We start from the raw sequence: 19,788 nt of genomic DNA on the forward strand, positions 1-19,788 counted from the left end.
CCTTTTCTGCCATCCTCACTTTCCACCAATCTCATTTCTTGTAATTCTATAACATGCGCACTTAACTGTAGTAATAAAATTTGTAGTTTATCAGGCAGTCTGCTGAATGTTTTATTAACATCTAATGCTCACAATAACCCTTGGAGATCAGTGTCACTATTCATGAGGAAGATGTTACCAAGTTTACGGGGGCAGGAAGTGGCCCCACAAGAATGCCTTATTAGTTTACCTGGATCTCCCACCTGAGTATACTTGAGAGTTGGAGTACATGTGCCTCCTGTTAGAGTCGTCCTCATTGCCTAGCCTGCCACTTGACATACAGTAACTGGTAAATATACATAAGGCCTTCTCCACCTGTCTCTGTGTGGCTCCTTAGCTTCTTGAACTTTGGATGCACACCTGTACATAGGCACAGATGTAAACATTTATAGCACTTCTGCATCGTCTCTACTCTAGAATGTAAACTCCATGAGGGCTCACACTTTGTGTTATAACCACCAGGTCACTAACTCCCAGAATAGTAAGCAGCACATAGTACTGACTCATTCAGTTAAATAAGCTAAATGAGCCAGGGCATCTGACTCTGCAGCTTCAGATAAAGCATTTGACCTTGACATGTGGTTTTATCTTCCCTCCTTCCCTTCTTCCTGTTGTCTTATTTTTATTCCTTAAAAAAAAATATTTAAAATATGCTTTGTAATTTTAAATACAAACACCAGATGATATTAAGCTCTTCAAGGGCAGGGATTGCCTGCGCCTTTTAGATTCTGTTTGTTTGCCTCAGCAGTGCGGTGAGCAGTGCCCGGTGTGGTTCATGTGTTGTTCTGTGGGGAGACATCCCTAATAACTGGTCCTGACTGCAATAGAGGAATCTGTCTTTTGGTATCTTAGCAACCACAATTGAATCTTTTTGTCTTAGTAAAAGATGTTAATGACCCTTACCCTCAGGCCCTCCTCCACTTGAGGAAAAAATAATGGTCAGACACAGACCTTTTAAAACTACAGCGATTTTTTTTTTTTTTTTTTTTTTTTTTTTTTTTTTTTTACTATAAAGCAAAATGCTAGAGAATAGAACCCACTGACTTTTTAAATAATTTTCACCACTCCGGGGTGCCTGGGTGGCTCAATTGGTTAAGTGTCCGACTTCAGCCCAGGTCACGATCTCACGGTTCATGAGTTTGAGCCCCGCGTTGGGCTTTGTGCTGACAGCTCAGAGCCTGGAGCCCGCTTTGGATTCTGTGTCTCCCTCTCTCTCTGTTCCTCCCCTGCTTGCATTCCGTCTCTCTCTCTCTCTCTTTCTCTCTCTCTCTCTCTCAAAAAAAAGATTAAAAAAAATAAAAAAAATTTCACCACTCCTTAACAAAAGTAGAATTTAGGTAAACTAAATTGTTCTGTGACAAGCCAAATCATTCAGATCATGAAGAACCACACTTTCAGTTGAGGAATAGAGAGAAGTATGTGCACAAACATTCCAAGTCCAAATGTGACTCTGTAGCAGGAAATCTTTGTGGAATACGCCTAAATGAATGTGCAATTAGGCGGTTTACTTTCTAAATGAGATTTATAGAGACTTGTTTGCATTTTCTACAGCAACAATTTAAAACTTTAGCTCGGTAGTTTGTTTCATTGGTGGAGTTTTGTCTGTTGGGGATAGAAGTACTGAAATAGATTTTTAAAAGATTCCTGTATTTTCCCTAACTTTAAGAATTATGTTAAAGAAAAAGAATTATGTTGTTGTGTTTTTATATATGTAGATATTTTTCTTTTTTGGACCATGTTCTGATATCTCATAAGACAGATAAATTTCAAATTATGTTTATATTTTAATAAATTTCTAATTATGTCTTCTTCCAGCCCATGAGGACATGTAACAGTTGTCATATATTTTATATGGTTTACATGAGTTAAAACAAAATTGGAAGGGAATTGTTAAGTCAGTGCTGATAACTTTGCCCTGTTACGCTTTTAAAAAGTTTTGAATCACAGACCATGAAATTAAATGTTAGTTGATTGATACATGTTCATGTTATATTTAATAAGCTGATTAAAACACAATTACAGCACCTTTGTATCTACAATCTTAATTCTTTGCTTCCCACTACTTAAACTGCTGAAATGTTTAGTTAATTTTCCTTCAAAGGAATCGCAGTGTGTAGAGAGAAGATAAGGTGTACTAAATGGAAAGTTGGACAGCATATTGTTAGTTAAGCAATTTGTAAAATGAACATTAGAAAATAATCCCCCATGTGGTCTGACTCCAAATAGAAGGGACACCTAGGTACAAGAGTCACACTGGAAAATAATTTTCTTTTGTGCATTTGCAGTTCTTTTACAGAGTTTTTATTGATTCAAATGAGTGAGTAGAATTTTTTGACTTTCTTTTGTGGCAAATTGAAAAACAGAATTTTGCATTTAGTACTGTATTATAATTTGAAATGAGTTTATGTGCTATTATTCTTAAAAAGCAAAAGAACAAAAACATGGGGAAATCACTGTGTAATGTTATTTTTAAAGCTTCTCTGTTATTCTTAACAAATATACTTAACAAAATATTGTTAAGAACAGTCATAAGAGAAGAGCTGTGGTCCCCCCACAGTTGGGTAATGCCCGGGTGGGCGAAAGCAGGGGGGACTTGGAACTCTGGCTTCCAAAGGAACCTGCCGAATAGAAGGAGATGGTGAGGAGAGGGGAGGTTGGTTTGTGGACAGTTTGGGGAGTCCTTTGTTCTGGTTAGTGATTGAGAGATGAAGTGAATTCTTTGGTTTTGGCTACTGTGGTGGGAAATTTGAATTTCTGGAGCTAAGATAGTATGAGGAAGAACGGAGTGAGAACTGGTATTCATTGTGTATCTTACATTAGTTTGTGTAATACATTCTGCAACCCTCAACACCAGTAAATCACACATCATTTACCAGGTGAGGACAGTGAGACTAAGCAGGTATACTAATTTGTTCAAGATCCATCAGTTAGACATTGGCACAGGATGGCAATTAAAGCTCAGATTTGCCTGATTCTGAGGTCTGTGCTCTTTCCATTTACTATGCTGCCTCTCAAGATATGTTACTTAGTTCAAATGATTTTCTTGCTTTATGGGCATTAGCTAATTCAGCACATTTATCTGAACTTTGGGTTGTTAATAGCATTGCCAGATTTGGCTTAAAAAATGTTTACATTTCCAGTAAACAGTGGATAGTTTTTTTAGTATATATGTCTTGCAGATCTCATATGGGATTCACTTATAGTAAACATTTATTCATTATTTATCTGAAATTCAAATTTAACTTGGCATCCTGTATTTTATCTGGTAATCTTAATTAAGAAAATGTTGGCATTATGAGTTAAATATTTACATGGCTCTTTAGAATTATCTTTTTAAGAGATCTCTAGAGTTGGTATATTGAGGTTGTGTTTTAGAGGGGAAAAGTCCATTGGGGCTCTAACTGGACTGCATTCTTTAGGAGCACATGTATCAGGTATTACCTAGAGATGCAGGTGATTGTCACACATGTCCCCATTCTCCTATTTTGGTTACTTTTGTCTGTCTTTTGAGTCTGATGCTTCAGAGCTCACTACTGCACCAGTTATATAAATGATTGCTAATACTTATGGGACTTTACTATGTTTCAGGCACTATTCTAGGTACTTTACATGTATTAAATCCATTACTGCTCTTAGCAACTTCATGACAAAAGTCCTGTTATTACCCTCATTTCACAAATGAGAAAACTAAGGCAGAAGAGAGTCCAGGTAATGTGTTCGTGTCAGGGCTGGGCTTTAACCCAAGCCGTCTGGCTCTGGAATTAGGACTTACAACCATTACTTAATACTGTCTCTTGAAGGTAATACTTCTGAAACCCACAGGCAAAGCTTCCAGGAGGAAGGTCTTTTAAGTGTTTCCAAGCCAATGTCATCTACTTTAGTATTTTTAATGATAAAAAACATTTTATGAACTATCTTGGAAGAGTAGACACCTCACCACACTGTTCCTCATCCTTTTTTTTTTTTTTTTTTTTCCTTCTGGTCTGTCTTTACTGAAATGGATGTCTCTGTCCTTAAATACTACTTGAGTCCATGAGATGGTGAGTGGTTTTCCTCATTGCTACATATTTTACAGTTAGAAAGTAATTTGGAAGCAGTATTTTCCAGCTTTTAAATGGTTTCTTTTAGAAACTTTGATTATATGCCCAGTATTTGCCTGCTCATAAGGCTAAATAACCTCACGTACACTAGGAGTAACTCCTCGAAGGAAGTCACTGTTACTTTTACTTCTAAGGATGTCTCTCATATTATAGACCGGTCTCATTATTTCAAACCACTATGCTCTGTTTGGGGAAGACTTAGTAGGCCTGAAGTGTCCTGCTCCGTGTGAATTGATGATGCTCATGGATGGAATCCTTAACAAAGGAGGGAAGTAACTTTAGCACAGATTTAGAAATTATTGTGGAGGTTGATCTCATAATTGCAGGTGTCACATATCAAGGTACACAGGTCTTTTAAAGGACATTTAGAAAAGCAATAGAGTAAAGGATCACAATTGGACATTGTGCATATTACAGCTGCAGGATGAACAAAACTCCAGCTCTCCTAACAGTGATGCAGATGGTTCCTGTGGTGTGGGATAGAATTACCAGTGACAGCATCTTACACTGGCTCAAAAAGTGCTGTATCTCAAACACCTTAGTGGAAGTGAAGCTGATATGCTTTGAAATCTGTTAGATGACACTGAATCACCTGGAAAAAAGGTGAGGTTATTCTGGAAACTTGAGTTCAGAAGCATTTGTAGGATTCAGCAGGTTTAGGTCTTTGGAAAACCTCAGCTTCATCTTTGACTCTCTCTACTCTGTCTTGGAAGCTTCAGTCAGCTAACATATGCTCTTCATTTTGCCTCATTGGCCTCTTATTTCTATTTCCAGAACCATTTTCTAGCAGAACTTGTGCAGTGGCCTCATTTCCTGTTTGTCTTGTACACTGAAGTATATCCTTTACACTCACAGTAGTCATTTTTGAAAGCACAGAAGACGTTAACTTCCTTCACTAAGAAACAAGAATGGCTCAGAAGATTTTCAGTAGTCTGCCCCCACTTCTGTTTGTATTTCTCACTGTACCTCCACCATGTAAGCTCCGATATAGCCACACCTGGCTGCCTTCTCCCTGAGATTGACACAGGACTTCATGGCTTAGTGTCTTTTCCATATGCCCTTGCTTCTATTTGGGATCTACCCCCTTTTCCCTCTATCCACACGATGACTATTCTAAGAATCTTCTGTCCTTCTGCTAGGAATTTATCACTTCTTTATTCCCATAGCATTTTGTTCTTATTTTTACTGTAGAATCTGTTTTCATTTATTAGCTTTTTTGCTTTGTCTTATTAGATGTTTGATTTGTGTGTGAATGGATAAACTAGAACAGGACATTAATTAAAACTCAGTTTATTGTTTGAGTTATGATAATACCAATTAACATAGTATGCAATGTCTTAAGTGTAAGACTGGATGTTACAATCAAATATGGAAGGATTTGACAAGTGATGGAAGAAGCCTGTTGATCATTTGTTGGTAGATGATGACTTCATTACTAAAATAAAGAAGCTTTCTTGTTTTATGAATCCTCTTTGTACTTATTTTTAAATTAGAGAATACTATGTTAAAATGGAAGTAACATGAAGCTTAAGTTGCAGTTTTTAAATGTTTATTATCTTGTTATAATTATTTTTGATGCAAGATTTATTATCTTTTCTTAACAGTTGGTACCTATTTAACTGAGTAGAATTAATGTAGTCATTAAAAAATAATTGTCATAGTAGTGGGAACCACAACAGTGTAACAATGATTTGAGGGGCATGACTTCTTTGGGATGCATCTTTTAAATCATCTTAGGGCTGACAGAGCCTTTTTAAATATAAGCTCGTAACTTAAAGATATTGATCAAAGATGATTAGGTTAGCAGAACAGACAGTGGCTATGTTAGAGCTAATTGTGTGTGTGTGTGTGTGTGTGTGTGTGTGTGTGTGTGTGTGGTGTGGTGTCTTTTCCTTTTTGTTTCATTTCTAATTGAAGTAATAAATTTGTATTTATACTCTATATACCCTTTTCCCCTATTCTTTTGGCTATACATTTCACTCATCTATCATGTACTTATTCAACTTTTGATGGTGTAGTCTTCATACCGGGTGCTAGATTCATGAGAATTGACTGGTTGGGAGTTCAGGTTGTAGGTTCCCAAATTTGTAGGACTTGGTATAAAAGTATGTGGATGCCCTCAGACCCTTTGTGTAAACATTCGAAAGTTATAAATCAAACTGATACATGATAAGTAGAATAGGTCTTTTCCTCCTACTTTGAGGAATAGCACAGTTATCAGGAAGGCCACATGTGGGTTGAGATTGCTGGGGCTCCAGTTCCCCAGTGGAATGTGTTGAGTTTGTGTGGGAAAAGCCAGCCTGTGGGGCAGCCCAACCTCCTTTCCCAGAAATGGCCCTGTCCTAAACCAGGAGGGGCTTTGCTCACAGATGCACAGACACGCCAGCACTTTTCCCACATCCCTGCAAACTGTATCCCCCTGGCCATTGCTCAGGCTACAGAGATTACCACCTCCAGGTCAACTGTCCTTTAGAAAGACATATAGAAGGCCCCTTCTGGGCTCTAGAAACTGGCTTGGGGCTATTTGGACACATTTCTGGGTCATGGTGCTTAGGAGGGCAGGTCAAGGCGGGCTCTGGGTGGGCAGTTCTTTCTTTGCCTTGTGAAAGGGATGTGGTCAGAGGAAGAATAGGAAGATCCCTCAAGTCCAGGGCTCAGGCTGAGATACCCTTGCCCAGGTCCTAAATCAGTGCTGTGTATGCCCTTGAACCAAATAAAACTAAGTGTTCCTCCAGAGGATGAAATTGCCACAAAGTCTTCAGACTACAAAGCTAGATCAGGAGTCAAATTTCTAAAAATGGTGGTTTGTCAGCGAACGGTCACTAAGTGCTTAATTGTTCATGCACATTAAAAATAAGCAGTAGAGCTTTCAACATAACTAGGCTTTATATTATAGAAATTAAATTCTTTCAAGTTTTATTTCTTTATTTTGAGAGATAGAGCGCATGTGCACGCTCTTGTGCGTGCGCAAGTGGGTGGGGGAGGGGCAGAGAGAGAGGGGAGAGAGAATCCCAAACCTGACACAAGACTTGAACTCAGGAACGGGAGATCATGACCTGAGCCAAAGTCCAGAGTCGGCACTTAACCGAGTGGAACCACCCATGCGTCCTTAGAACTTAACTTTTTTTATGATAACATAGAGCAAATTTAGAGTTATTCATCCTTTACAGAACTTCTAATTGTGTATTCTTTGTTGCAGATATTTCCTCACTTACTTAAAAGTAGTGATTAGCTGTTTTATGGGTTAGAGTGTTGTCAGAGTGGAAAACAGTAAATGGAAAGGTTTTCTGTGTGCTGTTCTAGCCCTGGTTCAATTTCTAAGTGTATTCAAGGGAGAGAAAAAGGCTGTGAATTGACCACTTAAGTAAATCAGTTTGCAACTCAATGTCCTAAGATTATTAAATCCAGAGGTAGGAATCTAATTTTATGTCACAAAAATTCATCCCATACAACTTTTCATAAAATACTATCCTTCTGATTGGTCTCATGTTAATATACAGTTGTAGTTTTAGAGTAATTTAGGGAAAGAAATAGCCAATTCAGTGTAAAAGGGAATACTTGATTACTCTATTGTATAAGAGCAATAAAAGCTAATTTACTGTTAGATTACTCAATATTGAAAGCTGCAAGAGGCTATCTTTTAGTTCATTCTTCATTAATTGTGCTATATTGTAGTGATATTAATGTCTATTATAGATGAGCTTTATGGAAGGCTTTTAAGTTGACATCTCTGAGCATGTACTTTGGCTCATGTAAATATCTTTGACATATATCCTGCATGGTTGTTGAAGGGCAAATGAAGTGTCGAAGGCAAAATGGATTAATCAGTCACTGTGATTCCTTTATGACAACTCCAATGATAAACTATTCTTTGAAAGGGTCTTAGCTAATAATAAATTATAACTGATGAAAACAAGTAATTGTACTTAAAAAAAAAACTTGTTACTTATTCATCTTCATAAAGATGATTTCTTCTAAATTCATTTTCTATGTTAGGTTACTAGAGTTTTGTTGTTAATTTTGGAGTCATTCCATTGTTCGTAGTTCTTTTACTGAGTAAGTAGCCAAATGATTAGGGCTTAGTTTTGATCTCTGTTAAAAATGTAGGTAAAAGTTGTGAGTGTTGCCTTAAAGACGGTAGTTCTCATAGAGCCATTTCGATAATTTACGTGGTTCTTACTGCACATATAGAGTAATAATAGCATGGGGCAGAAATTGTTGTCACTTACGTGCATTTGATTTCAGTTCAGTCTTGCAATATGGAGGTACTTTATATATTCAATTAGATATTATGACAGTGCTTAGTAAAATAAAAATTCTTCCCACATTGCATTCTTTATTTTTGGGGTGGTAGCAGCACTCATTTTTTTCTAGGACTATATGAGTTTACTAGGGCTGCTATACCAAAGTTCTGCAGACTGGGTGGCTTATTTCCTTACAGTTCTGGAAGCTGCAAGTCCAAAATCAAGGTGTTGGCAGTGCTGGTTTCTTCTGAAGGTCTCTCTCCTCTGTCTTTCCTCTGTGTGTGTCTATGTCTATCTGCTTGTCCTTACAAGGGCATATTGGAGTAGGGCGCACCCTCATGACTTTACTATACCTTAATCACCTCTTTAAAGACCCTGTCTCCAGATATAGTCACATTCTGAGGTACTGAGGTTTAGGATTTCAACGTAGGCATGTTGAGGGGACACAATTCAGCCTACAACGGGCATAGAATGAATTCTTTGCAAACAATAATTTTGGGTAACCAGTATGTTTAAGACGTGGAACAATTTGTGTAAACATTCTAAATAAAGGTATCCTTTTCAAAACTTACATGTTAAAAATATCTTTTATTTCCTTTTTTACCTGCTTCAATTATAGAGATGGGGACGGGGCAATTAAAAACATGATGATGATGATGATGATGATGACGACGATAGCAACTAATCTTTATCAAGTGCTATATTATATCCTGGGCTCATGTCTGAGCACTTGATGTTTTTTTTCTCTTGGCATGGTCAGCAGCAAGTTTGAACATTCCCATTTAGGGGTAGGTTGGATTTTCTTTGCTTGTCCCTGGGAATCCAGATGTGGATCTTGGCTTCATACACTGGGACAGGAGTCCAGGTTTGTACCTTCCTCAAGCAAGATGGGATTCTTTGCAGACCATTGTTTCATGAGATATCTTTGAATTTTCTATAGGTGCAGGCTTTTTAGCATGGAAAAGTTGAATTATCCAGGTACCCTTCTTTGGTGACTTGAAAGTGCCCCAGATCAAGAAAGTCCTGTAAAGACAATTTTCCACTGCCTTCCTGTTTGGCTTCTAGTTTCATACTTGTCGCTTTGTACATGCTCAGTAAATAACTCTAGAATGAATAGATCGATAGATTTTAGTTAAAGCAGAAGGGAGAAATACAGTCAGAGTAGCAATGCCCTTTTCAGAAGCTCATGCTTGTATTGTCAAAATACTTGTATTGTCTTCTCTGCCCTAGCAGATTTTCATTTTTTTTTTCAGTCAGTATACTGTACTTCAAATATTAACTTAATTATAGACAAAAGAAATAACCAGTTGACTCCTTATATTTTAGTCCTCCCACATGTTTGAGTTTTGGAAATAAATAGAGTGGTAGTTTAGCCTGGATGTATAGAACACCCCTATCTCTGTAAGATTTCATAGATAAGAGGTTGTTCTTGGAGGATCCACTTGGCTAGTAGATAGAGTTGGTAACTGTATGCCTCAGCCGCTTATCAGGTTGTTTTAATACTCTGCCAGATAGGGCTATGCTTAGACTTGTGGGTCTTGTTAAAAAGGTTTCTTTATAGTGAAATTGCAAATATCTTTAGATAAAGTTTCCAGGGTATTTGAGAAGGAGGAAAAGTCGTAGAATTAAGTCATTAACATCTACAATTTTCTTTTGAAAAAGACTTCATATACACTTGTGTTGTTTTATTAGTGTCAGTCTGTGCTTCCAAAAAATGGAGTAATTTGCAGCCTTTGGAAACTAATGCCTGTGCTTGGCAGAATTCTACTTCTCTGTATTCAAAATAGTGCTGTTAATTACCTTATTGCTTTGCTGCTGGCTTTTAGATATAGTTTGTACTTACGATTTTCTTAGTTTCACTTACTAAAATGGGGAGAGAATTTCAGATGTGGTATGAAAGGATGCACTCTTAATTCCATATGATGAGAACAGTACTGCCAACTTGTTAACGCTGTTCAGATTTTTAAAATGAAGACAAATTCCTTACATTAGAGATAAATTATACATAATTGAATCAGGTACTATAATTATCATGCATAAATAAATGCTTTTTTTCCTCAGGTCATTTGTCTCATTTTTCTCATTTCTTTCTGACTTTGTACAGATTTCAGGGTATTTTTGTTATTGTAGCATTAGTGTCTTTTTGAGTGTCATGTGCATTCAAATGGAATTTCACTACTTGAAATTCACTACTTGAAATATTTGTGAAATTTGTAAATGTGTCTTCATATGAATGAAACATCTAAGGGCATCCAAAGGTCATGTAATGGAATGTGACTGAGTTGAAATCAGACATATGAATCAGACCTTTGTTGTATATTTGTGTTTTGATTTAGGTTGGTTGAAGACTTTTGATGACTACTTTAGAGAGATGACTCAGTATATTTTTAATAACATGGTCATCAAGCTGAAAGAAGACTCACGGAGGAAATTTATGTGGTCTGAGATTTCTTACCTTTCAAAGTGGTGGGATACTATAGATAAGCCGAAGAAGGATGCTGTTAAAAGGTTTGTTTTAAGATTTTTTTTTTTTTTTTGCAATTTGGTAATATTAATTAATTATACAGTGAAACACGTGTTGAATTTTTAGAGGATGAAAATTCTTAGCCTTCTGTCTGAAACTTAAAATATTTCTCCAAATCTTTTTTTTCTTTGATTCTGCTTCGTCTGTGGGAAAGTGACTTGAAACTGTTCTATTGAAATCCTAATGTTCCAACTCTGTCCCAGAAATTGAATTACTAGGTCAAAGGGGCTTAATATTTTAAATGCTTTTTGAAGCATATAATCAAAGTGACCCCTGGAAAGATTGTTTCCATGTACCAGTGTCTCTGCGTTTTGGTCACCAATATATTTTTTTTTCTAAAACTTTGACCAATTTTGTGGTTGAAATATTTAAAAAATTTTTTAAGGTTTATTCATCTTTAAGAGAGAGTGAGAGAGAAGGTGAGCGGGGGAGTGTCAGAGAGAGAGGGAGACACAGAATCCGAAGCAGGCTCCAGGCTCTGAGCTGTCAGCACAGAGCCTCATGCGAGGCTCAAACTCATGAACTGTGAGATCGTGACCTGAGCCCAGTGAGCCACCCAGGTGCCCTGATGGTGGCTGAAATATTTTAATTTGAAAATTTGATTACTGATAATGTTATGTACTTTCTCATATGTACAGGCAAAGTTTTTTGTGAATTGCTTGATGGTATAATTTTCTTCTTACTGATTTGTAAGTTTGTACACACATGCGTTAACCCTTATTTTTTCTCAAGTTATTTTCTTAAATCTTAGCATTTCATATACATGCTTTAAACATTTTATTGTAATCAAACATATCAATCTGTTTTCTTGATAGCTTTACTGTCATATTTTAAAAGGTTTTTCCCAATCTAGAGATCAGAGGAAGAGTCCTTTTTTTCCACCCAGTTTAACTTTTTATCATTCACTTTTTAAAATCCTGGAATTTATCTTTTTAATATGGTATGGTGGGAGGTTCTGATCCCCATGCCTCCCTCCTCTCTGCTCCCAAGAGTATAAAGATTATCTTAGCATGCATTGCTTTCTTTTATTTAGTATCACATGTACAGCGCTCACTGTTTTAGCGCCTGTTCTGATACTTCACAAATGATAACGGATAATCCTTGCAGCGGTCCTGTGAAGTAGGTACAATGACTGTCCTCATTTTACAGATAGAGACACTGGTCGTCCAGGGTCACCCAGCTGGGACGTGCCGTGCTGGTGTGCTATCTGGTGCAGCCTGTCCAGCCCCACAGGTTTCCTTCCCATGCTGTGCTCTGCCGCTTTCCTAAGATCTAAAATGTCCCGGTTTTTTCCTACTGATTTGATGTGCCATCTTTATTGTCTTTAAATATGCGCTGATTTCTGGGCTTCCTGACCTCTTTCATGGACTTTTCTGTTTGCAGTTGTGGTTTGATATGCTTCGTTGACAGTTAAAAATCTCCTCTTTCTTTACTGAAAAATTCTTCTAATGAGTGACCACTTCATTTTCCCAAAGAGTTTTAGAATTAATTATTAAAATCTTCCTACGCTACTGAAGGAAAAAAAAAAAAGGGTTTTGATGGAAATTGACATAAACAGTTAAAGATAATTTGGAGGGAATTGGTTTTCTATCATTATCCATCAGACTTTTTTTGATAGGGTGCAGCACTCAAAAACTTTGTTAGTGGCATGCACACACAAAACATGGGAACCTAATAAAGATGCTAATAGAGTTTTATGTATGTTAGATGATTAAGAAATACATAATGCTACAATAAAAGACGTAAAGCTTGCTTGTGGACATGGGTGTCAGCAAGGGTACACGTTGTGAGTTGGTGCAAAGTGGTAGAAAGTGAGTTATCTGAAATCTGATCAAAAGTTGTTCAGCATATGTGCATGGGTATGAAGACAGTGGACTGAGGTAGCTGGTAGACCTTGGAGAGAGAGAGAGAGAGAGAGAGAGAGAGAGAGATACATATTCCTATGTGAATGGGTTCAGCTAGGTGCAGTTTTATGCCTTCTTCACTTATTGTTTCTCAGGGACAAAATTTCACTTAAGCAATACAAAATTTGTTCCCTAATCAATCACTTTGGAACACATTTTTGTTTTTGAAACAAAAAATTTTTCACGTAAGGAACTATACCTATTTTTTGCCACTGTTCCCCTGTCAGCTTCCTTTTATTTTAGGTGTTTTATTTTTCAAATTCAGTACCTAAGGGTTCATGCCTGATCTTTTGTTGGCTTATTAGCTCATTTGTTCATTCATTCTACAACTCTTTCTGAACACCTACTGTGGGCCAGTTACTATAAGGTTTGGGTACTCTTGGGCTGAGTATTTCTTTCTTCTTGATTGTAAATTGTATCTTTCACCATTGACAAATAACTATCTTTTCTCCATTTAAGAACTAAAGTGCTATTACTACCAGTCACTTGTAGTTGTTTGGATTTACCTCATTTGTGCTGCCCTTTTTCCTTAAAAACAGGCAATTTAGAGTGGTAGTTCAAATGGCTGGTCACTGGAATGAGGCTACCTGGATTCAAATCCTGGCACTCCCATCTACTGTGTGAACTTTGGGCATATTACTTTTGTGAACCTCATTTTCTTCATTTGTCAAGTGGGGATAATATTGAGACCTCTTCTGGTTTTTTTCAAGGATTGGATGAATAGAAATAAATGCTTAGGACAATGCCTGGCATATTCTAAGTCCTTAATAAATATTGGAAACTCTTGTTACTTTAACTTTTATTTGTCACTCTGAGTATTTCTCTTGGACACTGAATATAGTTTTTAGTTTTGAAGTCATCATGAGAGTCTTCATCTTATTTTTTGTAATGTTTATTTATTTATTTTGAGAGAGCGTGCATGTGTGTGCACAGGAGAGGGACAGAGAGAGAGGGAGAGAGAGAGAATCCCAAGCAGGCTCTGCACTGTCAGTGCGGAGCCTGACATGGGTCTCGATCTCATGAACTGTGAGATTGTGCCCTGAGCCGACATCGAGAGTCAGACGCTTAACCGACTGAGCCACCCAGGCGCCCCTAGTCTTCATCTTTTAATAAAAGCATCTAACTATAAAATTAATGTTTTATTAAAAAAACCTTTTTAATGTATTGCTTCAGTGAAGTTAACCTTCCCCGCCCCCCCCATCACTTCCCTGCTCAGATGTTTTTAGGATTTTAAAAGTTTTATCCATAAAATTCTAAATTTTCACCATGTATCTAGGTATGTGTATAACTTACTATTAACTTTTCCATATATCAATTCAGACATCTTCAGTTTATGTTTTCTGCTGTTATTACTTACTGTTTTTATTTCCTTTGTTTTAGGATTAAATTTTCTGGTTACTGACTCTTCTGCACGTGCATTTTTTATTTCTTTGTTATATTTCCTGTGTTTGGGAGATTTTTCTTAAGGTTTCTTTTCTCTCTCAGGTTCAGTTCTTTGTGGTATGGAAGGTGTTCTTTTCTGGCTTTGAATGCTTGGTTTTAACTGTTTTTGTTTGTTTTTTGCCCTTCTGCATTCTTTACATTGTACCCTGTAAGTCCAAGTATTTTCCTCCTTTTTATTCATCCTTGAGCAATAACAGATGTGTCCACACCTGGAATTTGTCCCAAAACAGAGAGTGTAGCAGGCTTCCAGTTCCTTCCTGTTCTGACTACTTTGTTTCCTTGTGGTGGGTGTTGGTTAAAATGGCTGGCCAGCATCCATTCCACCTGGTTTCCTTTTGGGAAATGGTCTGTCACACACGTAAGTCAGACTCTCCATCTTCCTGCCTCAGGTCAGACAGACCAGCTATGACCTGAGCTCAGCTGATCAGTATAATATTTCCTAGGGTCTGAATCTTTGGAGAGTGAAGCGAGGGTGACAGATGGAAGCAGGGGAAGCAGACACGGAGGGAAGGTTGCAGGCCATCCCTCACGGCACTGGTGCATTCCCAAGACTCTTCTCATCCGTGACATGGTCCCTGTGATCCCTGTAGCACGGCCCCTCATTTTCTTCCAGCCCTTCGTTAAGCCTGGACTTTTAGTCCTCGGTTTTGCGTGCTCAGGAGAGTCTCTCAATGCATTGCTCTCCAGAGCCGGCAGGTGTTGCTTGCAAACAAGAAAGCTAGCTGATGTATTTCCCCCTGCTCATATCCTTTGTTGGAGAGCTGGATTCTGAAAGGCTGCATGAGCATCAGGGGCCCAGCAGCTGGAAAATATGTCCTTGATGTGAGCAACACTAGCCGAGGGGAAGAGACGAGCTGGGACTGTGGGAAGATGGAGAAATTTATGAAGTGTCTGCTCTTTGCGCAGCCCAGGATTGGCTTTCTTCATGTAGCATTTTTTTTTTTTTTTTTTTAATATGACCTGTAAGCCAAGTAAGAGCTTTGGCCTGTCTGAAGGTTCTGCTTCATAAGAGTGTAGGGAAGAGTCCAGCCAAGTCTGAAGGAAACTGGGCTTGCTGCCTGCTGCTTTTGGTAAGGTGAGGCCATGCTTGGTTCCTCCCAGTGTGGCTGTATTAGGGAGCCATCCTCTGTAGCAGTAAAGAGCTTGGGGTGGAGAGACTTTTGTAGGAAGAGCCCAAAGAGAGAAGCATGAAGACTGTGATTAGTGTTTGTCCCAGGATTCAGCTTTGCTTCAGTCCTTGGCCCTCCAACTTAGGGGCTGTTGCCCAGTTCTCTCTGAGTCTTTTCTCTTCATGATTCGGGACTCCTCGTTGGTTTCTCTTGCAGGGCAATTGCAAGTCTGTACTTGAATTCTTTCTTTCACACTTGAATTCTTTCTTTCACCTCCACAGTATGTCAAAAATGCCACCAGTTTTATGGCATGAGGGTAGTCCCCTTTACCTGATTCTATCTGGATGCAAGTTTCTATCCCTTTTTCTTTTCTCTTGGCCATTTTACTTAGGTTGAACTGTATGATATTGCCAAAATTGTACCATTTTTGATGTACGAAAATGTCAGTTTCACGTGATTCAACCTAATACTAAGAAGAGAGAATGGTAAGATGTTGGGAGTGGGAATGCACATTAGAATCTAATGTTCAGTCTTTTGTCTTAACCTTCCTTTGAGAGATGCTGTTTTGGCAATGGGAAATATTCTGGAATATAGGCCTGATCTTAATGATATCATTTTGCTTGAAGAATGTATTGCTTTATGGCAACAATAGGGCAAACGAGTTTTATTTCTGGTCAAGCTTTGGCACAGTTTTCTCCCTTCTTGTTATAATCATTCACTTTTACTCATTTATTACGTTTATCTGTGGAAAGAGGGTAATAGCATTTTTTTTCCCTATTTACTTAAACATAACATTCTTAATTCTCCTTGCCTGAATGCATGTTTTTTTGGGAAAAGTTAATAAATACATAGGTGTGCTCTTATTATTTAAAATTCTGAGCTTGTCCCAACTGGCAGTAGTGACAGAATTTTTTTTTTTTACTGCTAGTATAAGGCTTATGCAATGGTTTATTTTTTCCTTTTTGAAGATGAGTCTATGGATTATATGTCTGTACCTAAATTTGCAAGCTAGCTGTTGCAGAACAGAACCTGTTAATTCCAGCAGAGTTCCATGTAAGCTTTTATTGTCCCTGAAGAATACCAATTGATTGTGGAAACTTAACAGAAACATAACTCAAATGATCCCATAATCTATTCTAGCAGTGACTTGTTTGATTCTTACCCCCTGTGGCAACAGTATTCAGCTCCATGCTTTTAAAAATGAGAATCTAGTTAACTAAAGGAGATCCATGCAAACAACATCTAGCTTTTTTATTTTGTGTGTGTGATTCAGTGTAATTTAATCAATTATAGTCACGGTGCCTACTTGTAACACATAGCCAGTGCATTTAAAAGAAACTGCCTCCTGTTAAATAATCAGCACATTTTCTGTCTATGCTTGTTTTATTTTTGAAAATGACTAGTATGTTAACATTCTTTTTACTTTTTAGGCTTCGTATTTGAATATTTTTCGGCTAAATGCAGTTAAATACTGCATGATGTTTATAATACATCAAAATGTGAATCCTTATTCAGAGTCAAGCAGCTGAAACATTAGCCTTAGCATTTCCTTTGACTAGCACCCAGCATATTACATATTCATTTTTCCTCTCTGAGCTCTGAGACATTAACACAGTTTTTACAGTGTATGTGCTCCTGCTGTTGAGACTGGTGTTCAGTGAAGAAGCCCCATGAGTTGTAAGAACCTAGAATAGTTTGTGTGTTTACCAGAGTCTTGACCAGCTTCCCTGTGTGGACCTTTTGGTATGAAATAAGGCTTCAGATACATGCTGGGTGGAAGGGTACCATTGGTGCATTGTTATGGAAGTTACAGTTAATGAAGATATTTTATCTTCGTCACCTTGCTGAGTTTCATTGCTTTGCCAGGAATGCAAAATCTTTAATCTCTCTACCCTTCTCTTACATCTTTTTTCCTAGGTCTATATTTAAGTGAACCTTCTACTCTCTTTTCTTAACCCTCTGTTTGCTTATTGAAATCAGAGAAATGTTTGAGATTACATTCTTAAATAATATAAATCCTAACTTATTGATGTACATTTTGGGTTTCAGTTTCTAGAAAAAGTTCTTATACAAGCTAACTTATTATACATTTTATACAGGTCAGATTTTATGGTGTTTGACCAAACGCTGCTGTAAAATTTGCAGAGCAATGAGAAGTTAACAGTGTGTCTTGTGATGTTCAAGGTAAATTGCAGATTTGGATTGAGTTTAGAGCCTAAAGATACATAACATTTCATCAAAGGAATCAAAGCAGTTCACCGGTGTCTAAAATAACTTCAGTGCTAATAGTTGAAGCAGCAGCATATGTGTATTTGAAAAAGTATGTATTCCTTCCCCACTTCGTCCAATCCCTGTTCACTTCCAGTGAGGCCGCTTTGCTTTTCTTCCACCCCTCAGTCACTTCAGCTGGTGGCTTCTCTTTACATGGTGGATACTGGCAAAAGCCATGAGGGACTACCAGCATCGGATGTTTCCTCAATCCTCCTGGGAGTACTCTTCACAGCAGCGACCCTGATCGCTCTAGTCTCATTGAAATTCTTCCCATTTTTGTCTTCTGTGACCCGGAGCTCTTTCTCTCCTGTTCCTATTCCTGCTTTGCTGAGCATTCCTTTTTCATCTCCTCAGTTTCTTCCTCTGCTCATTTCCTAAATGTCCCTTTTCTCACCTGTGGGGTGGCATCCCTTGTTCTCCTCTTCACTTTGCAGGCTCATCCACACTATTGTTTTAATTACTGGGTGTTTGGGCTGCTTCCAGATCCAAAGCTCCAACCTCAACTTCTTTTTTTCCCTATTTAGTTATAATATTAACAGCTAACACTTCCTGAGTGCTTAATGTATACCAGGCATGGTGTAAGCATTTACATGTATTTACTGAGTTGGTCCTATAGCTTTCTTATGAATTAAGATGACTTAGGTTTCCTTATGAGGAAACTGAGGCAGAGGTGTTAAGGGATGCACCTAGGGTCCTCCAGCTAGTAAGTATGGCATGAGGACCAGAGCCAGACAGTCTTGACCTGGAGCTGGTGCCCTGACCTATTGTGTGCTCTACCTTCCCACTGGCCCTCAGGCTACATCCAGTCAATCCCCAAGCCTTGTGAGTTGTGCCTCCTTAGTATTTCTGTGCTCTGAATCCCAGCTCCAGCCCCATTACTCTTCGTTTCCTGCTATTCTGAAAACCTCCACCTGGTCTTCCCGTTTCTAGTTGTGCCTCTTGCAGGTGTTCTCCATTTCACCAGGAGTTAGGCTTGTAATAAATGATTTTGTCCATGTCGCTTCTTGGCTTTAAAATGCTTCAGTGAGGGGCGCCTGGGTGGCGCAGTCGGTTAAGCGTCCGACTTCAGCCAGGTCACGATCTCGCGGTCCGTGAGTTCGAGCCCCGCGTCAGGCTCTGGGCTGATGGCCCGGAGCCTGGAGCCTGTTTCCGATTCTGTGTCTCCCTCTCTCTCTGCCCCTCCCCCGTTCATGCTCTGTCTCTCTCTGTCCCCCCCAAAAAAAAAAAAAAAAAAAAATGCTTCAGTGATGCTTCAGTGTCAAAAGGTACAGATCTATGTCCTCTGTCTGGCACACACTGGCTTTTGCTCTGTGATTCCTCCCTGCTTGTCCACCCTTACCTCCCATCACTTAGCCCTTCTGAGCCACGTGGGTGTCTGCAGACTCTTGCTATTTCTTGCTTAGGAATTTGCCTGTCAGTTGAGCTTAGAGTTTGTTTGGGTTTTTTTTTTCCCCTTTTGTGCACTGGTTAATCTCAGTATTACTCATTTTTCAAGACCCAGCTGAGACAATATTTTATTATCTTATTTCCAAAACCTTCCCTTATTGACTCCACTCTTCATTCAATAAATATTTACTGTGCTAGACTCCAGGGATATAGGTGATCAGTAAGACAGACCTGATCCCATCCTTCAAGGCAGAGCAGGGAAGACATATAATTAAATGCAGTATCACAATCAAGTGTTTTCCTTCTATGGATGCGTGAAGGGGGTCTTGGAAGACTTCCTGAAGCAGGTGGTGGTATTCAAGCTGAAACCTGAAAGGCGGTTAGAATTAGCCGGGTATGTAGGAGGTGGCAGAGGGTGGGGAAGGAATTCCAGGGTATGAGAAGAGAATTGTGATTATGGGCCAGGGATTACTAAGAGCTTGGCATGTTCAAACACCTGGACGCAGTGTCTGAGGCTGCAGCAGTGTGGAGGAAAGTGTGTGTGCTTGGGCTGGGTAATGTACGGTCATCAGGGAGATGCAAATTATAACTACTAAGATTCTGTCCCCAACCTTTTAGAATGGCTAAAATCAAAAAGACTGCCAACACCAAGGGTTGACGAAGAAGGTGCAGCAGTTGGAACTGCCCTATTGCCAGTGGGAATGTAAAATGGTACAACTGCTCTCTGAAAGCCACTAGAGTTTTCCAGAGTTAAACATACATCATGTG

The 19,788-nt window shown here is 38.5% G+C and overlaps 1 protein-coding gene across 4 annotated transcripts in view; it reads left to right on the top strand.

Annotated features, from left to right (window-relative positions):
- MAN2A1 (mannosidase alpha class 2A member 1) overlaps window positions 1-19,788 on the top strand; it is a 166,564-nt gene that overhangs the window by 29,551 nt on the left and 117,225 nt on the right. For 3 of the 4 annotated variants that reach the window (XM_049647694.1, XM_049647695.1, XM_049647696.1), the window contains exon 4: window positions 10,720-10,891. In XM_049647694.1, the coding sequence (XP_049503651.1) occupies window positions 10,720-10,891 (172 nt within the window). Of the gene's footprint in view, window positions 1-9,173; window positions 9,249-10,719; window positions 10,892-19,788 lie in introns of those variants that run through there. The other variant, XM_049647697.1, reaches the window with a different exon arrangement.

This window comes from Panthera uncia, assembly GCF_023721935.1.
Source record: "Panthera uncia isolate 11264 chromosome A1 unlocalized genomic scaffold, Puncia_PCG_1.0 HiC_scaffold_17, whole genome shotgun sequence".
Classification (NCBI taxonomy): domain Eukaryota; kingdom Metazoa; phylum Chordata; class Mammalia; order Carnivora; family Felidae; genus Panthera; species Panthera uncia.